At 54.6% G+C, this 23,134-nt stretch overlaps 1 protein-coding gene across 2 annotated transcripts in view; it reads right to left on the minus strand.

The window, feature by feature from the left end:
• PXN (paxillin) overlaps positions 1-22,609 on the minus strand; it is a 45,231-nt gene extending 22,622 nt beyond the window's left edge. Inside the window, exon 1 of one of the 2 annotated variants that reach the window (XM_053917783.2) lies at positions 22,424-22,609. In XM_053917783.2, the coding sequence (XP_053773758.1) occupies positions 22,424-22,436 (13 nt within the window). In that variant the 5' untranslated portion in view covers positions 22,437-22,609. The remainder of the gene's footprint in view (positions 1-22,423) is intronic. The other variant, XM_053917782.2, reaches the window with a different exon arrangement.
• Between the last annotated feature and the right edge of the window lie 525 nt (positions 22,610-23,134).

The raw sequence follows: 23,134 nt of genomic DNA on the forward strand, positions 1-23,134 counted from the left end.
CGACACAAATTCCTTTTTTTTTACAAAGATTTTCTTTCTTTTCTTTTCCCCTTCCTTCCTTTACAGAGAGAGAGAAAGGGAGGCACAAAAGAGAGAGAGAAACACTGATGTGAAAGAGAAACATTGATCAGCTGTCTCTTGTACGTACCCTGACCAGGCATATGCCCTGACCGGGAATAGAACCGGCGAACTTTCGCTTTGCAGAATGACGCCCAAACAACTGAGCCACACCAGTCAGGGCACAGATTTCTCACGAAGCCCAGATCCTTGCCAACTCTCCACATTGGGAAACCGGCCTCTTCCTAGACAGGGAGGGAGCAGATAGAGGCCGCAATCCTCACGGCCTTGGCTAACCAGAGTCACACTAGGAAACCACAAGAGAAAAAAAGGAGGAAAGACAGACTTTTCGGAAACAAAAAGTATCCAGAGAGACCTGGGCTGTCAGTCTCGCCGGCAGGGTGCACAAGGAGGGACGTGAGAGTGCAGAAGAGGACAGGGTGGGAATAGAACCAGAGTTAAGACCCTGTCGCCAGCCTGCAAGAAGCCCACCCCCCCTAGAGCTGAGGCAGAGAGCCAGGCAGATGGCGAGCCTCATGGGAGAACTGAGCAGGTGGCCTATGCCCTGGGCCTCATGCTGCAGAGAGGGTCCCCAGGCCCAGCTTGGCGCGGTGTGGTGTGGCTGGCATGGCATCGTGTGGTGTGGCTGGCTTCCACCTACGTGGCCAGCTGGTTACACCAGGAGACTGGTGGGGGAGGGGGAGGTATCCACCTCAGTACTAATTTGGATTTAATTGGAGGAGACACACTAGAGCTCTGGGAATTCACCCCAGCATAGCCAGGACAGATGGCAAGAGAGTGCCCAGCCACAATGACAAAAACATCACAGAGGAAGCCCCCAAGGTATACGCACAAAATATTCCAAAAATCTGTTTGGAAGTTGGATTTTAAATAGTGGGGACTGTCTTCTGACAGAAGCAGTGCTTTGAGGGAGAGATTGGGGTGACTTCCACTGGCCCTCGGGTTCTGCAGTGTTTACATGGAATGCTTTCTCACTCTGAGGAGCTAAGGAGGCCCCCGGGGCAGGGGGCAGGCCTGCCTGAGTCAGAAACACCCAACCCCATCATTCCGCACACACAGCGCCTGCTCTGTGCCCGGCGGTGTGCTGTGCACTGAGGGGCAGCTGCCCAGGCTGCTGCTGGTCTCAACTTCCCAAGGACAGACAGGCCCAGAAGTCCTGTGCTTCTGTCCCCGAACAACCGTACAGAAAATCAGGGAGTCTCGCGTTTAACCTGGCAACCTCTGATCGCAACACAACTGCCAGTGGGGGCCACCCCCCCTGCTCCTGCCTCTCTCTATGCCCACACAGGAAGTGGCCACCAAGGAAGTCAGTGAGCTGATCGAGTGCCACCAGCTATTGCCCTCTCTGACACCACTTTTTTCTCCTTTCTAAAAGTAGAATCTCGGTCCTGGCCAGGTAGCTCAGTTGGTTAGCGCACTGTCCCTATGCACCAAGGTTGCAGGCTCGCTCCCTGGTCGGGGCACATACAAGAATCAACCAGTGAATGCACCAATAGGTAGAATAGCAAATCCATGTTTCTCTCCCTCTCTCTTTCTTAACTCTCCTTTCCTCTCTCTCTAAAATCAATAAATTTAAAAAAAAATTAAGATTTTATTTATTTATTTTCAGAGAAAGGGGAAGGGAGGGAGAAAGAGAGGGAAACATCAAAGTGTGTGGGAAACATCAATCAGTTGCCTCTCGCTGGCCCCCAACCAGAACTGGGGACCTGGCCTGAAACCCAGGCATGTGCCCTGACACGGAATTGAACAGCGACCTTTCGGTTCACAGGCCAGCACTCAGTCCACTGAGCTACACCAGCCAGGGTGCAAACATTTTCTTTATAAGTTATTTAATTAATTTATCCATTGACTATGTGATTATCTGAAGTCCAGGTACAGTGCTAGCCTTTGGAGCAACACAGGCGGCAGCTCTTAACCAGCTGTCCCAAATGGGGTGACAGATGCTGCAGCCAGATCGCCCTCACATCCTAAAAAAAACTTTTTTAAAGTGGACGTCTCTGCCCCTGTCCACCCCTCCACGCTGTGCCCGAACTCTAATGTCTTCTTCCGCGGGCACCGCCTTGAGAGGGGTCGCCTGCAAGCCCAGGGGGTGCCTGGCCCCCCTGCACTGTCTTATGCGACAACCAGGCGAGGCAGGAGCTGGGGTAAGAGGAGTCAAATATCTCTGGCTGGGAACAATGGCTCCTGGGGACAAATTCCAAAACACAGGCACCACGAGCTGCCACAACACTCTCCCCAGCGTCCGGGTCCTCTGAGGGAAGATCCCAGGGGCCGCGTGCCGCCCTCAGAGCCGAGGGCAGCTCAGTGTGCGGTGGCAGACAGCAGGAAGTGCTGGTGGCTGCTGGCGGTGCCCCTGGGGAGCCGTTGGCACAGCCCAGGCTGCTCAGGCCCGTGAGCAGAGACAGCCAAGTGCACATTTTACCCTTCCTTCCGCCTCATTCTGCAGTTCCCTACCTTCCCACCCTATCTTTTCGGTGACATAGGAATTGTAAATGGTTATGGGTTGGCTCAGAAAAATCTTCCAAGACCTCCTTCAGCAATGAACTCGGATTCTTCTCTTTCCAAAGGGGACTCTATAGGCGGCAGGACCACGGGAGGGGGTGGGTAAGGGAGGCCATCAAGACTGCGGAAGAGGTCACCAGCAAAAGCCCCGCAGACTGAACCCCACCCCTGCCACCTGGACGTGTTTGCGCTGAGTTAGTCTTGAGAAATCGGGATTTCACACGAAAGCCAGGAGTTCTGGCTTCGCAGGCGCAGTCAGAAGAGCTAGCAATACTGGTCCACTTCCCTGCAGGGCCGCTACCACCGGCACGAAATCTAGGTCCCTTCCTGTCTGGCCCACTTCACCCATTCACAGCGCCTGCGGGGCTCCAGCAGGCCCACAAGTTTGCGGCATGATGTGGCGTGGACTTTGCAGTTGAGCTTGATGACACTGCAGCTCTTTGAGCTCAGTTCCCTCGTCTACAGAAGAGCGTAGTAACAGCCTCACATCACGGGGGCCAGCAGGGTTCCCAAGGCTCACTCAGGCCACCTGGAGGACCAAGTAAGATAATGAACGTAACGCAGGCCTGGCGCATCACAAGCACGTGGTCCACACACATCAATAGTGCCTACCTCACCAGGTGACTCCAGGTGACGTCCCTGACTGCCCCAAGGTGTAAAAGAGCGCCCAGCACAAGCCCCGAGCAACAGCAGAGAAAGTGCTCTGAGAGGTCCAGGCAGGGGGCCCGACTCCAGCACTCTGCCCCCACCTCCATTTGTTAATATACCAGGACTGGATCACAGGTCTCTGCCCACAAGGAGTTTGTGGGTAAAAAGCTGACAGGCTTAGGCAGGACCCAACTAAAACTGATCTCTCTCCCCCGCTTCAAAGCCATGCCCAAGTTCAAAGACTTGCCAAGCGTCCAGAGGCCCCTGTGCTCGGGGTGTGGGGAACTCAGCACACAAAGCCAATGGGAGGAAGGGCACTGCCGGTCCTCCTGCAGGTCCGGTCCAAAGGCCAGCCTCCCTGCTCCACAGTGCCATCTGCTCTGGCAATCGAGCTCCAAGGGGAAAGCCCAGTGATGGGCCAGCGTGGCCTTTGCTATGCCTGTCCGTCTGAGGTCTCTAACTCCTACTTCTGCCCAGGGTTCAGCCTCTGGGGCAGCGCTGACTTGGGCCACCCTGGACTTACTCCACGGGCAGTCCAAGGCTCTGAGTGTCAGACAGGACAAGCACCGGCTTGCACTTGGCTCAGCAATCCCGCCCCCGCTGACTCAGCTGAGCTCCCCACCTGTGTGCACAAGGATTCCTCATCCCCCTTTCCAGAACAAGAGAGGTGGAGAGCCCAGGAGGTCGGGACCTGGCATCCATGGAGGACCCTCTCGGGACTGTGTGGGCCGCCTGCAAGGTCACAGAAAACGGCGTGCGAGTGTCCCTATAGCACTGCGCTGGGGACATGGGTCACAGTTTCATGGTCCAGAGGGCCTGGGAGTCTGCAAAGGTGACACCGCTGCCTGGGATGACACCAACGGCTCACCAGTGGGTCCACTGGAGACAAGTCTCATCAGTCGGGGTTGAAGCAGCCTCCCCTCGGCCTCAGTCCCAGCGGCTGACATTTCTGGAGTGGGCCCTACTGGGCAGCAACTCAGGCAGCACACACTCTCCAGCAGAGCCGCCACCAGGGAGGGCGCACAAAGCGAGCGGGCACTGCCTCACTTAGGCGTCCAAGGCCCACCTTGAAAAAGGACAAGCGCTGCACACCTGTACCTGTCCCTGTCCCACCTGCCTCCTCCAGTCCCTCCCACCCTCTCTGGTGCTGCATCCTCGCCAGTGGCATCCCCAACAGTGCTAGGCACAGGGGAGACAAAGATGCAGTGTCTTCCCCAGGAAGCACCAAGCAGGGAGACTGTCCTAAAAGGCGGGGGAGAGGAAAGGAGGGGCCTTCCTGGCAGAGGAAGGAGCAGAGGCAGAGGTGAGGAGCAGCCTGGTGGACAAAGGGGGCTGGAGCTCAGGGTACAAGTCCCAGCTTGGTGGAAGAGGAGTCAGGGACCCAGGGCCGGCGGTGGGGCCTGGCCTTACAAGGGCAAGCCCCGGGAAGCTGCTGGCCGGCAGGACCAGGCTTGTGTGTTAGATGGCTGGGGCAGCGAGTGCGGGAGTGACGGAGAGAGGCGGGGCTGGGCCAGAGGGAGACCAAGAGTCACAATGCTCTAAATAAACCTGGCTAAAATCAACAAGACCTGGTCACTGAGTGGCTGTGGGGAAAGAGGGAGGAGTGCAGGATGCCTCCCACGTCTGCTTCCTGTGAGTGGACGGAGCAGGCTCCCGATGAGACAGGGGAAGCAGGAGGGGGAGCAGGAAAGAAAGAAAGTACACCAGAGGGTCAGGGTGACAAGGGCAGCTACGGAGGCCAGGCAGAACACCGGAGCCTGCTTTTCTCCCCGGGCCCCATCACCTAGGAAGCTCTTGGGGCCCAGAAAGCAGCGGTTCGGGAAACAACACAAGGCTGCCACTCCAGTCTGCTCTTCCCTCTGAGAGCAAGTGGTCCCCCCAGCCTGGCATCGGGGGAGTGTACACTGCACACTGCCAGCCCCAGGCATTCTCAGAGTGCTCAGGATTACCGTGGGCGTCCCCCCTGTGCCCCTCCAGCCTGGTGCTGAAGTCTGCCCCTCCCCCAACAGCTCCCCTCCAGAAGAGGGATTAGGCCAAGCCCATTATCAAAAAACCAAGTTCTGGCTGGTGTGACTCAGTAGATTGAGTGCTGGCCTGCGAACCAGGGAGTTGCCGGTTCAATTCCTGCTTGGGGCGCATGCCTGGGTTGCTAGCCGGGTCCCCAGTGGAGGGTGTGCAGGAGGTGGCCACACACTGATGTTTCTCTCCCTCTCTTTCTCCTTCCCCCTCCTCTCTCTTAAAATAAATATATAAAATATTTTTTAAAAAAACAACAAGTTCTTCCTGACAAATGAGCACGGGGCGGGGGGAGGGGTGGAGGGAGGAATCAGGGCGGGGTGCTCACCACGCACCCTCCACCCCCTGGCAAGCCCAGGACAATCTCAGAAGCCTCGGAAATGCCCTTCAGAACTGGCCCAGGGGCCCAGCCCCAGGAGCCCAGGAAGAGTTTGACAGACAGAGCTCAATATCTGACTGGAAGCCCCAGAAATATCAGCTGGCCCCACCTCAGCCGACACACCAAAGCCACCCTGAAACGTCATTCCACTGAGGAAGTGAAGGCTTGTCCTGGTGGTTCAGGCTGAGTTTAGTTGTAAAATCAACAGGGAGGACACAGGGTAACAATTCCTGGCCAGTGAGCTCAGCTCACAGGAGCCTCCTCCTTCCTCGCCTTTGCGTCTGCGGCTCCCTCCGCCTAGACCACCTTCCCGTCTCCCTACCAGGCCAAGTCCTTTCTTTTCCCTTGAGACTTATCACAGCTCGGTTTCCTCTTGTGCAACATAAGGATAAAAAGATCCACCTTGCCTACCTAAAAAAAGGGAATGTGTAGTTTTTATTCTGGAGGCCTCTTCTGCAAGAGAATCCCAAATCTTACTAGGGAAATCCTTATTAACTATATAAAGGACAAAGGTTTAGGGCTTTTTCTAAATGTCAAGATTCCAATTAAGATGCACAACAGAGTCAGTTTAGGGTGCCACTTCTCCTAGGAAGCCCTCCCTGACCACATTCCCTGCACAGGGTCCAAGACCCGTCTCCTTTGAGTTCCCAAAGCACTTCTCACTTCCTCTGAGAGCACATACCAAACTGGTAAAAACTGTCTGTGTAGGTGCCTGTGTCCCACCAGCTGGTGACAGCTCAGCAAGGGCGGGGAGTGTGGCTTTATTATCTATCTTCGAGTCTTTGAACAGGGCAGTGCCTGGCACACAGGTGTTCCATGGACAACTGCTGAGTGAATGACCCCCACCAAGCCCATGAGCTGCAGAGATCTGCCCCCCTACTGCAGCCCAAGCCATGTCTGGTCTCCACGAGGGCTCGCCACAGGCAAACCACAATGGGGGACAACCACACACGAGAACAAACAGGGTCCAAGCCCTCCCTGCTCTTCTAACCCCGAAATCCCCTTGACTGTGATCTAGTTCACGTCACCCCTCCCCAGCCCACACCACTCCTAGCCTTAAAAATATATACATATCAAAGGAACACTCCACAAGACTTTGCGGCCACAGCACAGCAGCCCCCTGTGGGCGCCTAAGGTTTAAACTCACTGTGTGGCCTGTCTGGCTCCCTCTGTGGGTGGGGGAGGCGAGGCCCACAGGAGTGAGCCACCTGGGAGGGAGTCTGGATCCCAGGCGGAGTCAGGACCAGGGACGGGATGGCACTTTCCCTCGGTGCTGGAGGAGGCGGCAGAGGAGAGGCATCAGCAAGCGCAGGGGGAATGGCAAGCCCCTGCATCCTGCCACCGCATCTGGTCACGCCTCTCCACATGGGGCAGGGGAGGCAGGGACACGAGCTGGGACGTGAAGATTCTTCTGAGACGTGCGTCACCGGGATGTGTTAGCAGCACCAGCCAGGGGCTCCGCAGCTGGGAGTGGCCGGGAGCCTCGCTGGTCACGATGACAGAGCCACAGTGAGGCAAACGGACACAGAGCACGCAAGATCGCAGTGCCCAGGGCGGCCCTCGGGGAAAACCGGCCAGGGAGAGGCAGAGGGAGGCAGGGTTTAGAAGAGAGACTGAAGGGGGGGGAAGGCAAAAAAAAACAATGTTTTGCAAACTTTTTTGTTCATTCCTTTCGACTTTAAAAGGCTCTTTTTACAAAGAAACAAAGAATGCCAGAAATAGTAAATTTGTGGATAAATATAAAAGGCTAAAAATGCGGTATGAGTTTTATGATATATGTAGACATAAAATTTATGACAACAATTACAAAGGCCCGGAGGGAAAAATGGAAACATACTGTTGTAAGGTTCTTACATCATACGTGAAATCATGTGACATGATTTGAAGACTGATTACAAGTTAAACCGTAAACCACACAGCAACCACTCGGGGTGGTGAGCACACAACACAATGTACAGGTGACGTGAACCTGAAACCTACATAATTTTCTTTATTTTAAGAACGTCTGTTCATTTTTAGAGAGAGGGGAAGAGAGGGAGAAAGAAAGGGAACGAACACCAATGTGCCTCTCGCCCGCCCCCGACTGGGGGCCCGGCCCACAGCCCAGGCCTGCGCCCAGACAGGGAAGGGAACCCGTGACCGTTCACTTTGTAAGACGACACCCAACCCACTGAGCCACACCAGTCAGGGTCTATGTAATTTTACTAACCGATGTCACCCCAATAAATGCAATTTAAAACACTTAAAAACCATCCAGCAACCACTAAGAACGGCACACCAATGAGGGATAGCTAAATAAGCCAATAGCTGAGATTAAATGGAACCCTAAAAAATATTAAATGAATCCAAAAGAAGGCAGCGAAAGAAAAAAGACGAACGAACAGATGGTACAAACAGAAAACAAATTTTAAGATGGTAGACACACCCGATCATACAGATAGTTACTTCAAATGTTAGAAGGTCTATAAACTCAAAAGGAAAAGACTGGATAAAAATGCAAGATTCAATATATACTACTTATAAGAAACACCTTTTTAAAAAGACTATTTATTTATTTTTAGAAGGAAAGGGAAGGAGAAAGGGAGGGAGAGAAACATCAAACCTGCAAAAGAAACATCGATTTAGCTGCCCCTTGCACACCCCCAACTGGGGACCTGGCCCACCACCCAGGCACGTGCCCTGACTGGGAATCGACCGGTGACCTTGCAGTTTGCAGGATGATGCCCAACCCACGGAGCCACCCCGGTCGGTGTTGCAGGAAACACTTTCAATATAAAGACACAGACAGATAGTTCCTACTGGTTTGATGTGTATAAAACGATGGAGAAAAGTAGACCATGCTAACAGCAACACCCAGGAAGTTGGCGTGGTTCTGTTAGTATCAGATGAGGTAGCCTTCCAGGCAAGAGTGTTACCAGGGATAAAGAGGGGCATCTCATGATGACAAAAACGGTCAAGACGTAGTATCCTGACTGCACATACATCCAATAACAAGGCTTCAGACCAGATGAAACAAGAACAGACAGAACTAAAAGGAAACAGAGACACACCTACAATCGTAGCTCAAGATTTCAAACTCTATTTGAGAAAGCTCAGCAACTGAGGAAAAGCCCTCCCAAAAACAGCCAGAGAACAAATAAGCAAATAATAATGCAGGCGCTGAGGAGCAGAGGGCCAACAGAGGCCTAGTCGCAGGAAGGCAAGAGACGCTGGGTTTTGCTCGCTGAAGCAGAGGGGACTGGGAGGGCAGCAACAGAGCAGGAAAGGGGTCCTTCCTTTTGCTAGAACCACAGACTCCCCCAGCTCATGCCACAATCCCAGTGGCTTTCCGTCCCTGACACATCTCGGTGGGAGGCAGTGTTCAATTCCACCCCTCGCACACGTGGCTGCCCATGTTCTCAATCACTGCACTCCCAAGCACACCGCGATCCTCGCACAGGAATGACACACAGGAACGCTCACCAGCCTGCCCCCTGCCCCCTTCTTTCCCACCGGCACTAAGTGGCATCACGGACTGGCAGTCAGAAGGCGTCCATAACATAACCAAAGGGGCGGTCTGCAACAGCGGACTGACTGGAGCAGCCTCTGGACCCCGGTCCCAGCCTGGCCACTCACCAGCCCTCGTCCCAGACACGCCTCGCATCCTCTCTGTGCTTCAGCGGCCGCATCTATAAGGACACCTGCTTCGCGGGGTTGTTGTGAGGACAAAATAAGGTGACGCAAGTGACAGTGCCTAGCACAGAGTAAATTCCGTCAATGCTGGCAGGTACTATTCCAACTATGTCACACATATGCACTGAAAAGACTTTACAGAAACGCATCAGAATATTCATTGTGGGTATGACTGGATGATTATCTCCAAGAGTTTGTAATTACTGTTTTCTCTGTGCACCTCTGTAGTTTTCAAATTTTCTACAGTGAACATGTATAACATCGATCATCAGTAAAAAAAAGTTAAATGTTAAGAGGAACATCAATATAATTAGTCCTTTCAACAGATATTTATAATATAGAAAAGTAAACTTTAAAAACAATGATAAGATATAAACCCCAAAAGAATTGAAAACAGGTATTCGGATACGTATTTGAACGTGAATGTCCACAGCCAGCACTGGTCCCAACAGCCAAAAGGTGGAAACAACCCAAATGTCCCCCAACAGATGAATGGATATCCCTACTATGGAATATTACTCAGCCATTAACAAGGATGAGGTAATGATACATACTACAACATGTATGAAGCTCAAAAACATTATGCTAAATGAAAGAAGCCAGTCACAAAAGTCCATGTTTTATACGATCCCATGTATGCAAAATGTCCAAAATAGGCAAATCCATACAGACAGAAAGCTGACTCGTGGTTGCCAGGGGCTGGAGGAAGAGGCTGCGCACGGGTACAGGGTCCCCTTTGGTGGTGACGAACGTGTTCAAGAACCAGATGGAGGCGATGGCCACACACGCTGTGAATGTACTAAATGCCACGGAGTTGTTCAGGTTAAAATGTTAACTGCATGTGACGTGAATTTCACCTTAGTTAAAACAAGGAAGGATGTGTGTATCAATTGAATGCACGGCTTCTATGTTTACAAATGAGTAACGAATGGTTGGAAAAGATACACACCCAACTGTGAACAATAGTTCCTGCTGCCCAGTAGGGAAAGGAAGACAGGTCTTTCACTTGCAATAAGCATGTATCTTCTTTGACATAAAGACTTTAACAAAAGTAAATAACATCAGATACAAAACAACATGAAAAGGTCTCTAGGGGGAAAAAAAAACAACTACCAAGGCTTGAGGCTACACTGTGGCAGACGTGTAATTCTAGAAATGAAGGACCCCGGATACTCCCCCAGAAGGGACAGAAAGAGGAAGAAGCACAGGCCTGCTCTGCTGCAGTGTCCTGGGCAAGTGCCTTCTCCTCGAGGGCCTTAGTCTGTCCATCTGTGAAACGGGTGAGTGGAACCTCCTAAGTGATCTTCAAATGTTTTTACATTGTTTTATTTTTAGATTTTTAAAAAGCCACAAAACTCCTTCTACAATCATAACCTTCAATGGAAGCCCAACACATAAACAGATTAAAAAGTGAGCAGTTCTAACTGAAAAGGTGATGGTTGGAGACACCCCCCGCAACCCCAACCGCGGGAGTAGGTGACACTCGGAGCCCCTTCAAGCCCTAGAAGTGCAGCACTCTAGGAGAGACTGAATGAGACCAGAGCCACAGAGAAGGGAGTGTTGACTGTTGTTAACACCCAACAGGATATTCATTCGGAGGCAAACTCTCCCAGGCAGCAGAAGCAGGCGAAGAGAAGAGGGCAGAGCTGGGGGGAAGCCCAAGCCAGTGACACCAAAAGGAGCTGCTCCCAGCAACGCCATCAAGAGCCGGTGACCAGGAAGCCAAGGGTCCCAGGGGCAGATGGACTGTGACAGCCCAGGCCCCCACACCTCTGTCAAGGTCAGGCAGATAACAGCTATCTCCGGGTCAGTGTTCCTGCTGCTTTAGGGGAACAAACAGGATGTTTGGAAACAGATGACCAGAAGTGACCACAGGAAGTCATGACAACCACCTCCAGGTAACACTCCTCTTCTCGCCCCAGCTCGTTTCCGGTGCGGCTATCTCAGCGGGCCAGGCAGAAAGACATCAAGTGCTGCCCTTGGCCGGGTGGCTCAGCTGGTGGGAGCGTCGTCCCATACACCAAAAGGCTGTGGATTCGCTCCCCAGTCAGGGCACACACCTAGGTTGGGGGTTCGAGCCCCCATCAGGGCACGTGTAGAAGGCAACCAATCGATGTTTCTCAGATCCATGTCTCTCTCTCTCTCTCTCTCTCTCAAAAAATCAATAAACATATTCTCAAGTGAGGATTTAAAAAAAGAAAAAGAAAAAGACGTCAAGTGCTAACTTCCAAAGACAGAAAAGGGGCAGGAAGTCTTGGAAAGTTCAGAACACAGCAGAAGAGGCCATCCGAGGTGTTGAGACAGGGAGAGAATGGGGCCACCCATCCACCCCAACAGCTACCTTGCCCCAGAGAGGCAGCCAGGCTGACACTGTAAGGAGGGGTGAGGAACCCACACACCCACAAGTGAGCACAGAGGACTTTCCAAGCGGGGCAGCCAGTGACCAAGTGAGCGCAGGAGGGCGACCAGGGCAGGTCTGCCCGCAGTGCAGTGTCCCAGGTGGCACGGCCACTCCCGCACACCCACCTTGGGGGGCCAGCTGGACTCAGCTGTCCTGGCGCTCGCCCGTGATGAGAAGCCACCCCAGAGGGCCAGCTGAGCCAGGAGTCCACGGTGGGGGGTGGGGGGGAGGTGCACAGGGGTCAGGGAGTAGGGGATGGCAAATCCAGAGGAAACTGGGGGCAGGCCATGGGACACTCCCATTTCCACCTAAGGAAGAGGAGTGTTCCTGGAAGCAGAGTGAGGGAAGGCCTGGCCAGGACTCTCTGAGCCACTTCGAACCCCCGATGGGGCCCAGGGCTAGGCCAACAGATCGACTGCCCCTAAAAGGGCACAGAGGTGGCAGGGCAGCTCGTCACTGGGTGGGCTTCTAGCTCATGGCCAAGCCCACTCTGCTAACAAAGACCACAGTCCGTGGTCCAGAAAACCAGCCGTTCCTTTTCTGCTGCTACTAGGAGCCTCATGGGCCTGGCCCCACCCTGAGAGGCTTCACGGGGGTCACGGGGCAGCTTCCACAACCTGCCATGACCACTGGAGGCCTGCGGGTTCTGGGAGAAGCCCTCGCTGCACTGGAAGCGGGGCCCGGGGAGGGCCTCTGCGGCAGTTCTAATATTAGTGTTACATGAGTGATTAGTACAAACCAAGCCACCGAGCAACCTCCTCCCCCAGCCACTTCCTCCTCAAAGCCACCAAAGAGGCTCAGGGGAGATGAAATATCACAAAACCAAATCCCAAAGGACTCCACCGGCCTTGGGGTACGCCCGTTTCACCTGCAGATCAGAGCCCCCAGTGCTCCGCCCCACGGGGCTAGGAAGAGTCCCACATCACATTCTCCTGGGAAATAACCAGAGGCAGATTCCTCCCCCAGGCCCAGCTAAACGGCCACCTAGGTTCATCTGCCTTAAGTGCTCATCACCACGGCCACAGCAATTGTAAACAGCAGCTTCATGGTGACGGAGACAGTCCAACTCCCGGAGCAAGGCCTAGATTGTCCCGAGGAGGAGAAATAATGACGACCATCCCCCTTTACTGAGCAATTTAAAGCCATTTCAGGAAAAGGACCTGTGTCACAGATCAGGGTACCGAGTCTCGGGGTGAGAGGTCATCTGCCGAGGTCACGCAGTCAGCAAGGGGCAGCATCAATACAGACCCAGGCACGGCTGACAGCGTTGCTGCCTCCCACCCGCCTGGAACCCAGAGGGTTCCTTGCTCTGACTCTCCAGAGGACATGGAGGTTAGGCTTCAGAGTGGGTGTCCCTGGTTCACACCCATGTAATCATCAGCCGCCCCCATTTATTAAGCAACTGCAGAGAGAACCCAGCCACACTGGGTGGGAAGAGACTCTTGAAAGGCAGAAAAGATCCCCGTGTTCAGGGGCTTATACCTAGGTTGCAGGACAGATGAAAGGGAAGAGGCCAATTTACGTAAATCTGTGAAGTGTACCAAAGTGGGATGGTCAAGAGGTTAGGGGTTTCAACCAGAAAAAAGTCTTCTGCAGAAGGAGGCTAGAGCTGAGTTCGTAAAGGCAGCAGGGGAGGGGAGATGCAGGGGGAGGAGGCTGCTGTCTGCAACGTGGACAAAAATCCAGACTGCCGGCAGAGGTGAGCGCTTAGAGAAGTCAGGAGTCTAATCAAACCCGGAGGATACAGTTCAAGAAATCCCCAGACTTGGCAACTGTGTGTTTGCTGTAAATATAGGGCAGAAAGAGAGCATTCTTAGAACCTCCCAAATCAGGGCCAGGTAGGAATAGGCTCCCGGGAGCGGGGCCCTCTGCAGGCCACAGAGCCAAGGGGAGGGCTGGACCCGTGGAGGCCAACCAAGTGGCACGGGGAAGACAGGCTCCAGGGCAGCCAACTCTGGCTTTTCAAAAGAAACGGCCGCCCCGACCGGTGTGGCTCAGTGGGCTGGGCATCATCCCACAAAGCGAAAGGTCGAGGTTCGATTCCTGGTCAGGGCACGTGCCTCGGTTGTGGGTTCAGTCCTCGGTCAGGGCACTTGAGAGACACAACCAGTCAATGTTTCTCTCTCACACAGATTATTTATCTCCCTCTTGTTCTCCTTCTCTTCCCCTCTCTCTAAAAATAAATAATAAAATCTTTTTTTTTTAAATCCTATTAAAAAAAGAAAAGAAATGACATATGGATTTTGTAGATGTGATCTCCTGATGCTTTAAATGTTAGCAACTAATTTGGAATATTTTTAAATACCATTAAGGCCAAGCAACATAGGTCTGCAGACCAAACCCAACCTGTGATTTCTCATCTCTGCCTAGAAGTGCCCAGTACGAAGAGCCAAAGAGAGAGTGGGCTGGGTGCACTAGATCTAGGATAAAGTTCCCGCACCCTTATCTGTGGTGACACTGGGTGTGTCCCCTTCCTCTGAGTCCCCTGGGTTTCAGTTTTTCTTCCTCATCTGTAAAATGGGGAAAACTACCATCTGCCCCAAAGGGTGGTTGTCAGAATCGTAAAAAAAAAAAAAAGAAAAGAAAAGCCCTGGCTGGTGGGGCTCAGTGGATTGAGTGCCGGCCTGTGAACCACAGGGTCACTGGTTCAATTCCCGGTTGGGGTACATGCCTGGGTTGCAGGTGGGGGGCATGTGAGAGGCAACCACACGTTGATGTTTCCCTCTCTTTCTCCCTCCCTTTCCCCCTCTCTAAAAGTAAATATATAAAAAATAAAATCTTTAAAAAAAATGACGAAGCACATGAAAACACTGCCCAAACCTGGAAGTGCTACGCTAAGTGACTTCACACAGGCAGAGGGAGAGAGGGGACAGCAACAGTGGCAGCAGACAATAGAAGAGGCCACCAGGAGAGAGTGAGAAGGAAGTGAGTGGGGTCTTTGCTGGAGTGCAGGCAGGAAGAATCTGGACAATGGAATCCACGTCAGGGGTGGAAATACAAACTTAGGAGTGGCCAACACACAGCGAGAAAAGAGGTCACACGACTAGACACGCTGACCTAGGTACCTGGGAGGGAGAAAGGGGCCCAGCGAAAGCTGTGGGGAAACGCAAAAGAAGCGAAGCTTAAGGAAGGGAGGGGGAGATGTAGCCACCAAAGGAGGGGAGGTGTGCCTAGCAAAAGGGAAGAAGGGCCCTGGCTGTGTTAAAAACAGAAAAGGGAGCAAACCAAAGAAGGTAGAAAAGTAAAAGCAGAGAACCAGAAGAAAAAGGGTGGAAGTGAGCCTGCAGAGGGACGACAAGAGATGCGGGGTGGGAGGGCACTGGGGTTGTAAAAGGTGTGGAGGTGGAAAAAGACACGTGGGGGGTGGAGCAAAGAGTGAATGAGCAAAGAGGGCCTCGTGGGGGGTCTGTCTGCTCTGTGCTAGACAACTCCCAGTCTCATCGCGTGGGGCCTCCCAATCTCCGGAAGGCAGGATTTGGGCCCACTGCACAGCCTGCTTAAAACAGGGTGCTGCTATTGAAGCAAGAGGCCCATTCTCCACGGCTCACTCAAGAAAATGCAGAGACGCAGGGCCAGCGGAGAATCAAGACACCTGAGGGTCCCTGAGCTAACTGAACGAAGCTCCCCGGAGGCTTCCGCCCACCTTGCCCTTGCTCACCCAGGACTCCCCTATTCGAAACAGCTGGAAGTGTGTGCCCCACTCTCCCCAGCAAGAAAACAGAACAGAACATGGCTGCTTCTGCCAAGTGAGTTCTGAATAAGCTGCATTCCATTTCATTAAAACAATTACCTGAGTCCCAGCCAAGAATTACATAAAGCTTCCTCCCAGCACCACCCCTCCCCCCATAAAACACACATCACGCTGCTTTTGAAACAGGCAGAGTAAGGCCATGACACACCACGCTGAGACCACACTAGGAAGGTCCCAGGGGCCCTACCGAGCGGCCAGCCCCTGCGTCCTGGGGCGCTAACAGACAGATGTGAGACTCAGGGAGGACCTTTGCGTGAAGCAGTCTCCTCACCGGGGCCTGCCGGCTGCCCACCACGTTCCTCGTGGGCACCAGAGCCCTCAAGGCCAAGGGGGCTGCTGGGGTCCGAGTCCAGCTATTTCTCTCAAACAGATGGGAAGCCCAAGTGGCATGGCTCTGAGTCGGTGCAGAACAGGACGAAAGGGACTAACTACGAGTGGGGACTCCAGGAGAGGGAGCCTGGAGAGCAAGAGGTCCGATTCCTGATTCCCGCAGTAAGCAAGAGCCTGGGACCACGCTGGCCCAAGCTGCCCACAGGCTAATGGCGTTCCTTGGGCCACAGATAAGAGAGGTTTATGACGTAGACCGAATAGCATTCATCCCCTCCCCCAGGCTCCCACTGCCCAGAGGCTGTTCTCTGCCGTTTGTGGAGCCTTGTTCTGCCTCCCACCCAGGCAGCCCCTTCCGAACCCCAGCGCCTCCCTGGCCTGGACCACGGTCACCACACCCAAAAGCACCCCAGAGCATGCCTCCAAACACCAGCAGCTCTCTGGCCGTGGCTGGTCCTGTTTTTTGTCTGCACAGGTCATGGTGGCCGTGTGCCCCTATCACAGCTGACAGTCACCAGTCACTATCGAGCCAGGCCTGCTCAGCTCCTGTCCCTGCCCACCCGGTCTTTACACCAGCCGCGCCGTCACTGGAGGCCCAGAGCCACTCACACCCACCACAGGCGGAGGCTTACGAGCACCCCTGGCCGAATGACTGAGCTCGCTGGGGAAAAGCAAGGCTTCCTTCCTTTTTCTAACTTTTTATCGTGAAAATACCTAAACACACAGAGAAGCGGAAAGACATTACAATGATGACCCATATACCCTCCGCCTAGATTCAAAATTAACGTTTTGCCATTTTGGGTAAGAAACATGTGCCCCCCCCCACACACATATACAGGGTGGAGCAAAAGTAGGTGTAAGGTCGTGAGTACACAAAACAGTTCACTCTCGTGTTACTCACTGTCAATTACTGCAGTATTTCCCACATGAACCCTAACCCTACTTCTGCCCCACCCTGTACACACACTCACACAGCCCCCCTTTTTCACTACGTTATTCAAAACTGAGTTGCCCACATCGTGACATCTCACTCCCAAATACTTCAGTATGCACCTAACAATAACGATGTTCTCCCATAAAACCACAATCCCACAATCCCACAAGAAATAAGCATTAAGAGGCCATCTCCAAGGGGAAAATTGGCCACCAGGGCTCTACTGGGCCCGGCCAACCGCACGTTCTGCCTGCCACTGGCCCAGCGTCCGGGCCTCCCCGGAGAGGCCGGCCCCGAGCCCCACTGGCTAGGCAATCGGTTCGCTGGCCGGAGGGCTCATCGGGACACGAATGCGTGCTTGAGGCCCAACGAGGCCAAGACGGAGAAGGCGAAGTGGGTCTGGGAGGCTGTGGAGGTCCCAGGTCTTGCCCAGGCAAGGAGGCGACCCTGGGCGCCCCTTTCAATCAGCTGCTTTGTCAAGTTTTCTGGGAAAACTCGGCTTCCTAATTCTTCCTCTCCCTCTCTTCTCCCACAGGACATCCTCAATTCTCCACCTGAAAGGCCGTGGACAACTTCCTCCTGGCAGCCATGTACAAACACTTGAACAAAGCCAGGATGGTGTTCGTATGGGGGGGCAGGCAGGGCATAGAGGCTTCTGATCCCACCCAGAAGGGGGAGAGAGAGACCTCGAAGGACCACCCCAGGTTCTCCTGCACATCTGTGTGGTGAGCTTGCAGCTCTGTCTGGAGGGTAACAGGTGACCGGCTTGGGGACAGGTGGAGAAGTGAGGCCCTCCACTAAGCAGGAGATACTGCTACAGGTGCCTGGCACCCCGTCCTGAGTCCCCAAGAAAGAACAAAGGAGGAGAAAGAAGAAGCCACAGAGTAGAGGGAAAGGGCGGATGTGGGACTCTGAACAGGGAATGGAAGGCAATCACACCACAGGCAGACGAGATCTGACCCAGGATCATGAACTGAAGCGTAAGGACGGGTTACAAGCGCAACTCTGCATGAAAATCTCAGGCCTGGGTTTACCCCCAGCCCTGCCCCTCACTAGTGGGTTCACCCTCTCTGTGCCTAGTCCGTCATCTATGAAACGGGGGGTAGTAATAATAACAGAACCTGTGCCTCTGGTGGCCCGCGTGATTCAATGAAACAACGTATGTAAGGCGCCCTGCACAGTGTCTGCACACAGTAAGCGCTCAATAAATATTATGGGAAAGAGTGCTGCGAACACTGTAAAAAAGAAAGGTGTTCTACGGAGGTTCATAATTAATGGAGGCAGAGACCAGGACAGCCAAGGGGAGGGCTGAAACGAAGAGCGGAGCTAAGAGAAGTGCTTTGAACATCTCTTATCTTAGAACAAGGTAAGGGCCCAAGGGAAGCTTTGGAGGGTCGACACACTCCGGGCGTGATGACTAAATGGAGGAAGAGGGCCCTGGCTGGTGTGGCTCAACTGACTGGGCAAACCAACAGGTATCCGGTTCGATTCCTGGTCGAGGCACATGCCTGGGTTGCAGGTTCAGCCCCTGGTTGTGGGGCGTGCAGGAGGCAACCAATGGAGGTTTCTCTCTCACATCAATGTTTCCCTCCCTGTCTTTTTCCCTCCCTTCCCCTTTCTCTAGAATTTTTTTTTTTTTTTTTTTTTAATGGAGGAAGAGGGCTGCTCAGCACATCAGCAGTAACTCTGTCCTTCTATCAGCCCCTCCAGCTAAGGGCCAACCCAGTCTCACCGATGCATGGCGATCACTGGGGAAGCTGGAAGAAAGGAAGATGGAGATGTTCCCTTGGAAGACCTCAGACTCACAGTGTGGGGCTATGGCCCCGGAACCCCAAACCTTTCCACACTAAGCTATGGCTGCCCAAGCAACAGACAGCTTAGCACAGCAGAAAGGGCACCTGCTAAGAATCAGACACACCAGGGTTTGAATCCCAGCTCTGCCCCTCACTAGTGTAGAGCCCAGAAGCAGCTCTGGCACTGACACAGAGCCCCCCGGGAGCGCACACCACTCCAGGAGGGCCTCTGCCACAGGCCCAGCAGCTGGGTGCCCTGACCCTGGCCTAACACACAGAGGCACCACACACAGGCAAGCCTCAAGTTCAGACTTTCCATGGAAACAGGGAGGCTCCATAGCCCCAAATGCCCCAGGCAACTCCCCTGCTCCCCAGCCCTCCCAGCCGCTTTACCCCTCCAAGGACAATGAGGCACTGTTTTCCGGAGGGTCAAGACTGCTGAGAGGCTGAGAGAAGACATGTCCAGATTCCAGTAGCAGCTGGGCATTGCCAACAGCTGGCTGTCCCCCTGAGAGAGGAGGACAGCAGAGCTACCAAGGCCTGACCTGGCCTCTACCATAAGGGCCCCACCACCACCACCATAGAGGCCACATTCTGGGGATGGCCCCCAGGGCGGAAATTTTAAAGGCAACTAGCAATCACTCAGCAGACCCCATGGCTCACCCCTCCGGTTAGTCACTGATCACTTGTTACCTTATTACAATTAAAAGTACCAGGACCTGGACTGGATCAGTCTGGGTTCCAATCCCAGCTCCCCCGTGACCCTGCCAGAGCTCAGGTTTCCGCATCTGTAAAACGGAGATGAAACACCTCCCTCCCGCCAAGGCTGCGATGAGACTCACCGAGTGCCTTGTCTCCCGTCAGGCAGAGCGATCAGATCATTAGTGGGCCACAGCTGTGGGCACAGGCCCCCAAGCACACTGGGAATGGGAGTGAGGGGTGAGCAAGGAGTCGGGTCGGAAAGTGCAACCAGAGCACACCTCTGAGCTGTGGGAACTCTGTCCAAGAAACTCCGGCCAGAGAACAGGGCGAGCTCTGGGCCAAACCAGCGTCTAAACAGTGAAGAGAAAAGCCACCCTCCAGCACAAAGCAGAGAGAATACACAGGGAGAGGCTGTGTTTATGTTTTTCTGCCCGAAGACCTATAAATTTGTAACTTATTAAATAGCACATGGTGAGTCTGTCACTAGCAGCTACAGGGAGGGTGAGTCCCCCAACTTTTTAAAAAGATTTTATTTATTTATTTTTAGAGAGAGGGGAAGGGAGAGAGAAAGAGAGGGAGAGAAACATCAGTGGGTCGTTGCTTCTTGCATGCCTCCAACTGGGGACCTGGCCCATAACCCAGGCATGTGCCCTGACTGGGAATCGAACTGGCAACCCTTTGGTTCGCAGGCCAGCACTCAATCTACTGAGCCACACCAGCCAGGGCATCCCCAGTTGTTTTTTTAGACCAAAAAGCAAAGTCACAGTGTGGACTCTTGCCCCCTCCAGCCTTGCCCCAAGATGACTGTAAGCGCTTCCCTGTTTCAAGGACCCGGAGGCTCACGGCTAAGGGCACTCTCAGGGAGAAAAATAAAAACAAGAGGCCTGGCCTTTGTGTCCACCCTAACTAAGGAAAACAGCTGACGGGAAGGGTGCTGAGCAGTCAGCCAGACAGCTGATGGGGCCTGAGCACAGAGGCAAATTCCTCTCCCCTCCTGCACACCCCATTCCTCCCACCCCAGGCTCCGGCCAGCCAGGCGTGGCTGGTCCCATGGGAGCTTAGGCCACGGAACGGGGCAGCCAGGATCCAAACAACAGGGGAGGCTGTGGCAGAAGGCATTAGAAGTTACAGGTGGCAGCCCTCACCCTGCTGGGGCCCTTCCTTCCCATGTGGCTCACCCCTCCTCAGAAGAAGGGCCTCTTGCTACACAACTGCAGCAGACCTGGGAGCCGGAGCCAGGCTTCGAGTCCTGGCTGTCATCTCGTGGCTGTGCGGCCTTGGGCAAGTGAATCAACCTCTCTTAGTCTCAGGTCTCCCAATCTGTAAAAGGCAGGTGGTAGTGACAGCAGTGGCCCATGGGGGGCTCTTATAAAGAGCTGCTGCGAGGACAGCACAAGTAGAAGTCCGGGGAAGAACTCCACAGACAGCAAGTGTAAAGCCCCGCAGTGCCCCTTCCCTTACTCTCCTTCCCTTCAGAGACTAACTCAGTCTCCCGGCCGTACATGGAAGACTGTCAGAAGACAGGAATTCAGGGCTTCAGCTGCAAACCGACAAGGCCTTTCTCCTTCTAACAGCACAGCAGCTGTGTAGAAACCTGGAGACTTTCAGGTCCTGATTTTAAAAGTACCTCCCAGCCTCCTTTAAGCTTACTTATTTTTATGTGAAAAAAGACCTGCCTGGAAGCCACGCCAACCTCGAGCGTGTTGGAAAGTGGGTGCCAAGCCCAACCCGAAGCCAGAACCATGCTTGGCAGCCCTCGCACTCTGCAAACAGGCAGGGTCAGACGCACACCGTCCCCAGTGCCAGGATGGGGGGGTCGGGATGGGGGCAGGGGTACATGATCCCAAAGAAGCAGCCAGGCAGCAGTGAAGTCCCAGTCCTCCGCCCTGGCCCCCTGGAAGTCCAGTGTCTACAAACAACCAGTTTTAGCTTAGTGCCCTGTGCCCTTGGGGGAGGCCCATCAGTGGAAGAGTGGATGAATCCCCTCCTCAGAGCCTTCGTCAGAGGAAGCATCAATGGTCACACAAGGCACCCACAGTCCAGAGAGAGAAGACAAGGCTCCTACAAAGAAGAAGCTTCCCCCCTCTTCACCTCCCCAGCTCAGAGGCCCTCCGGCTCCAGGCAAGAAGGGGAGGAAGAGGGTATCCTCCCACTCCAGGGTTCATGCTGCTCAAGGCATTCCTAGAGCCCAGGCACCAACCCCCTTGGCTGTAGCGTCTGCTTCCAGGAGACACTCTCCCTGCCCTAACAGCAAATCAAGACTGGACTGGAAAGAGTGCTTCTGGAGCTCCAGTAACACGAAAACAGTAAAACTCTGTTCCGGGCATCCTGTCCTCCTTTCCCGTGTGGCTTCCAGCAAGGCCTGACGCTAGGTGCAGTGAAGGGACCCTGCCAGCAGGATAAGTTCAAAGCTGGCCATACCTTGAGACCCACTTCCCTCCTCATTCCCCGGGCATTTCATCTCACCAGCTTCTGGGAGTGGGGTGAGAATCCTGACTCCCCAGATTAGTCTGGCCCACAGACAGGAGAGGGCAGCCAGGGAAATGGAGTGACCAGTCCGTGAAACAGGGCGACCAGAGCTGACGTGGGGGGTTAGTGGGACACACGGGAAACTTGTCTTTGCAGGGGCGAGGCTCCTCTCTAACTTGTGAGTCGGACTAGTGACCCGAAAGGGGTTGGCTCAGAGAGGCTATCCCCGAAGTGGTAGTGGTCCTGGAGCGAGTGGGAGCGCGTCCGGGAATTGAGGGACCAGCCTGTAAAATTAGGCAGCTGCTCCCTGAATTGGGCAATCCATCTGTGCGGTGGGGGTGGGGTGGGGGAGCGCTCTGTGAAGTGAGGGTCCCATGGCTGCGGATGTGGTCTGATCTAGGCAGTGAGGGTCCTACCCCTGAAGCGGACAGGGCGGGTTTTTGAGGTGCAAGCTGGTCCCGGAGGCTGGTACGGGAGATGGGGGTGGGTCCCCGAGGTCGGGGGTCCGGAGGTGGGGCCGGCCCCGAGGCTGGGGGTGGCGGCTGTGAGGACGGCGGCGAGGCCGGCCTGGTCCGGGACTCAGGCCCGGTCTGGGATCCCGGCCGCGCGGAGCCCCGGCCAGCCGGGACCAGAGAGGAGACCCAAGCCGCAGAGGGTGAGATCCCGCGGCCCCGGCCGGTCGCTCGCGCCCGCCCGGCCCGGGGCCGCGCGCCCTTCTCTGCCTCCCAACCTCGGCCTCACGCTCACTCACCGAGGTCGTCCATGGCTGGGCTGCGGGAGCCGGGAACCGACTCGACGTCGCGCTCGCTGCCCGTCCCGGGGACGCTCCTCTCCGCCCCGCAACTTTTCCGCCGCGAGCTTCGGCCCGGAACGGAACGCGCTGCCGCCGCGCGCGCCCGCGCCCGCCGCGCGCCCCGCCCCCGGCTGTCCCCGCGAGCACGCGCGCCCCGCCGTGTGCCCCGCCTGCGGTCGTCCCCGCGAGCATGCTGGCCCCGCCCCGTGCGCACGCTAGCCCCGTCCCATCCGCGCCCGCGAGAGCGCGCCCTGCCCAAACGGTGGGAGAAGCTGGGCGGGGCGGGGGCGCCCCCTTGCGGCCCAGCCGGCAGATGGACGCCTCCCAGGCCTTAAGGTCCTCTAGTCGGTCTGTCATCTCAAAGTCACGTGCCTGACTTCATCTGAAGGACAGATTCATCAGCCTGTCTTGATATCTCAGCCTGATCTGTGTCTGTCTATCCATTAGTCACTTACTCATCATACGTCTGTGCATCGGAGAGTCAGATTTGTTCTGCCTTTCCCAGGAGAACCCTAAATCAGTACCAGGCCAGGAACCTTTGGAGGACATTTCCTGGGGTCGCCCTCAGGCCCATGGCAGTGTAAATCTCAGCCCAGCCTTTGGGGTCAGATTCAATCCCTTAATCTGCCACATGTCCACCCTCTCCAGAGTGAGAGTTCCAAAATTCTG

Source organism: Desmodus rotundus, unplaced genomic scaffold, assembly GCF_022682495.2.
Source record: "Desmodus rotundus isolate HL8 unplaced genomic scaffold, HLdesRot8A.1 manual_scaffold_266, whole genome shotgun sequence".
Classification (NCBI taxonomy): domain Eukaryota; kingdom Metazoa; phylum Chordata; class Mammalia; order Chiroptera; family Phyllostomidae; genus Desmodus; species Desmodus rotundus.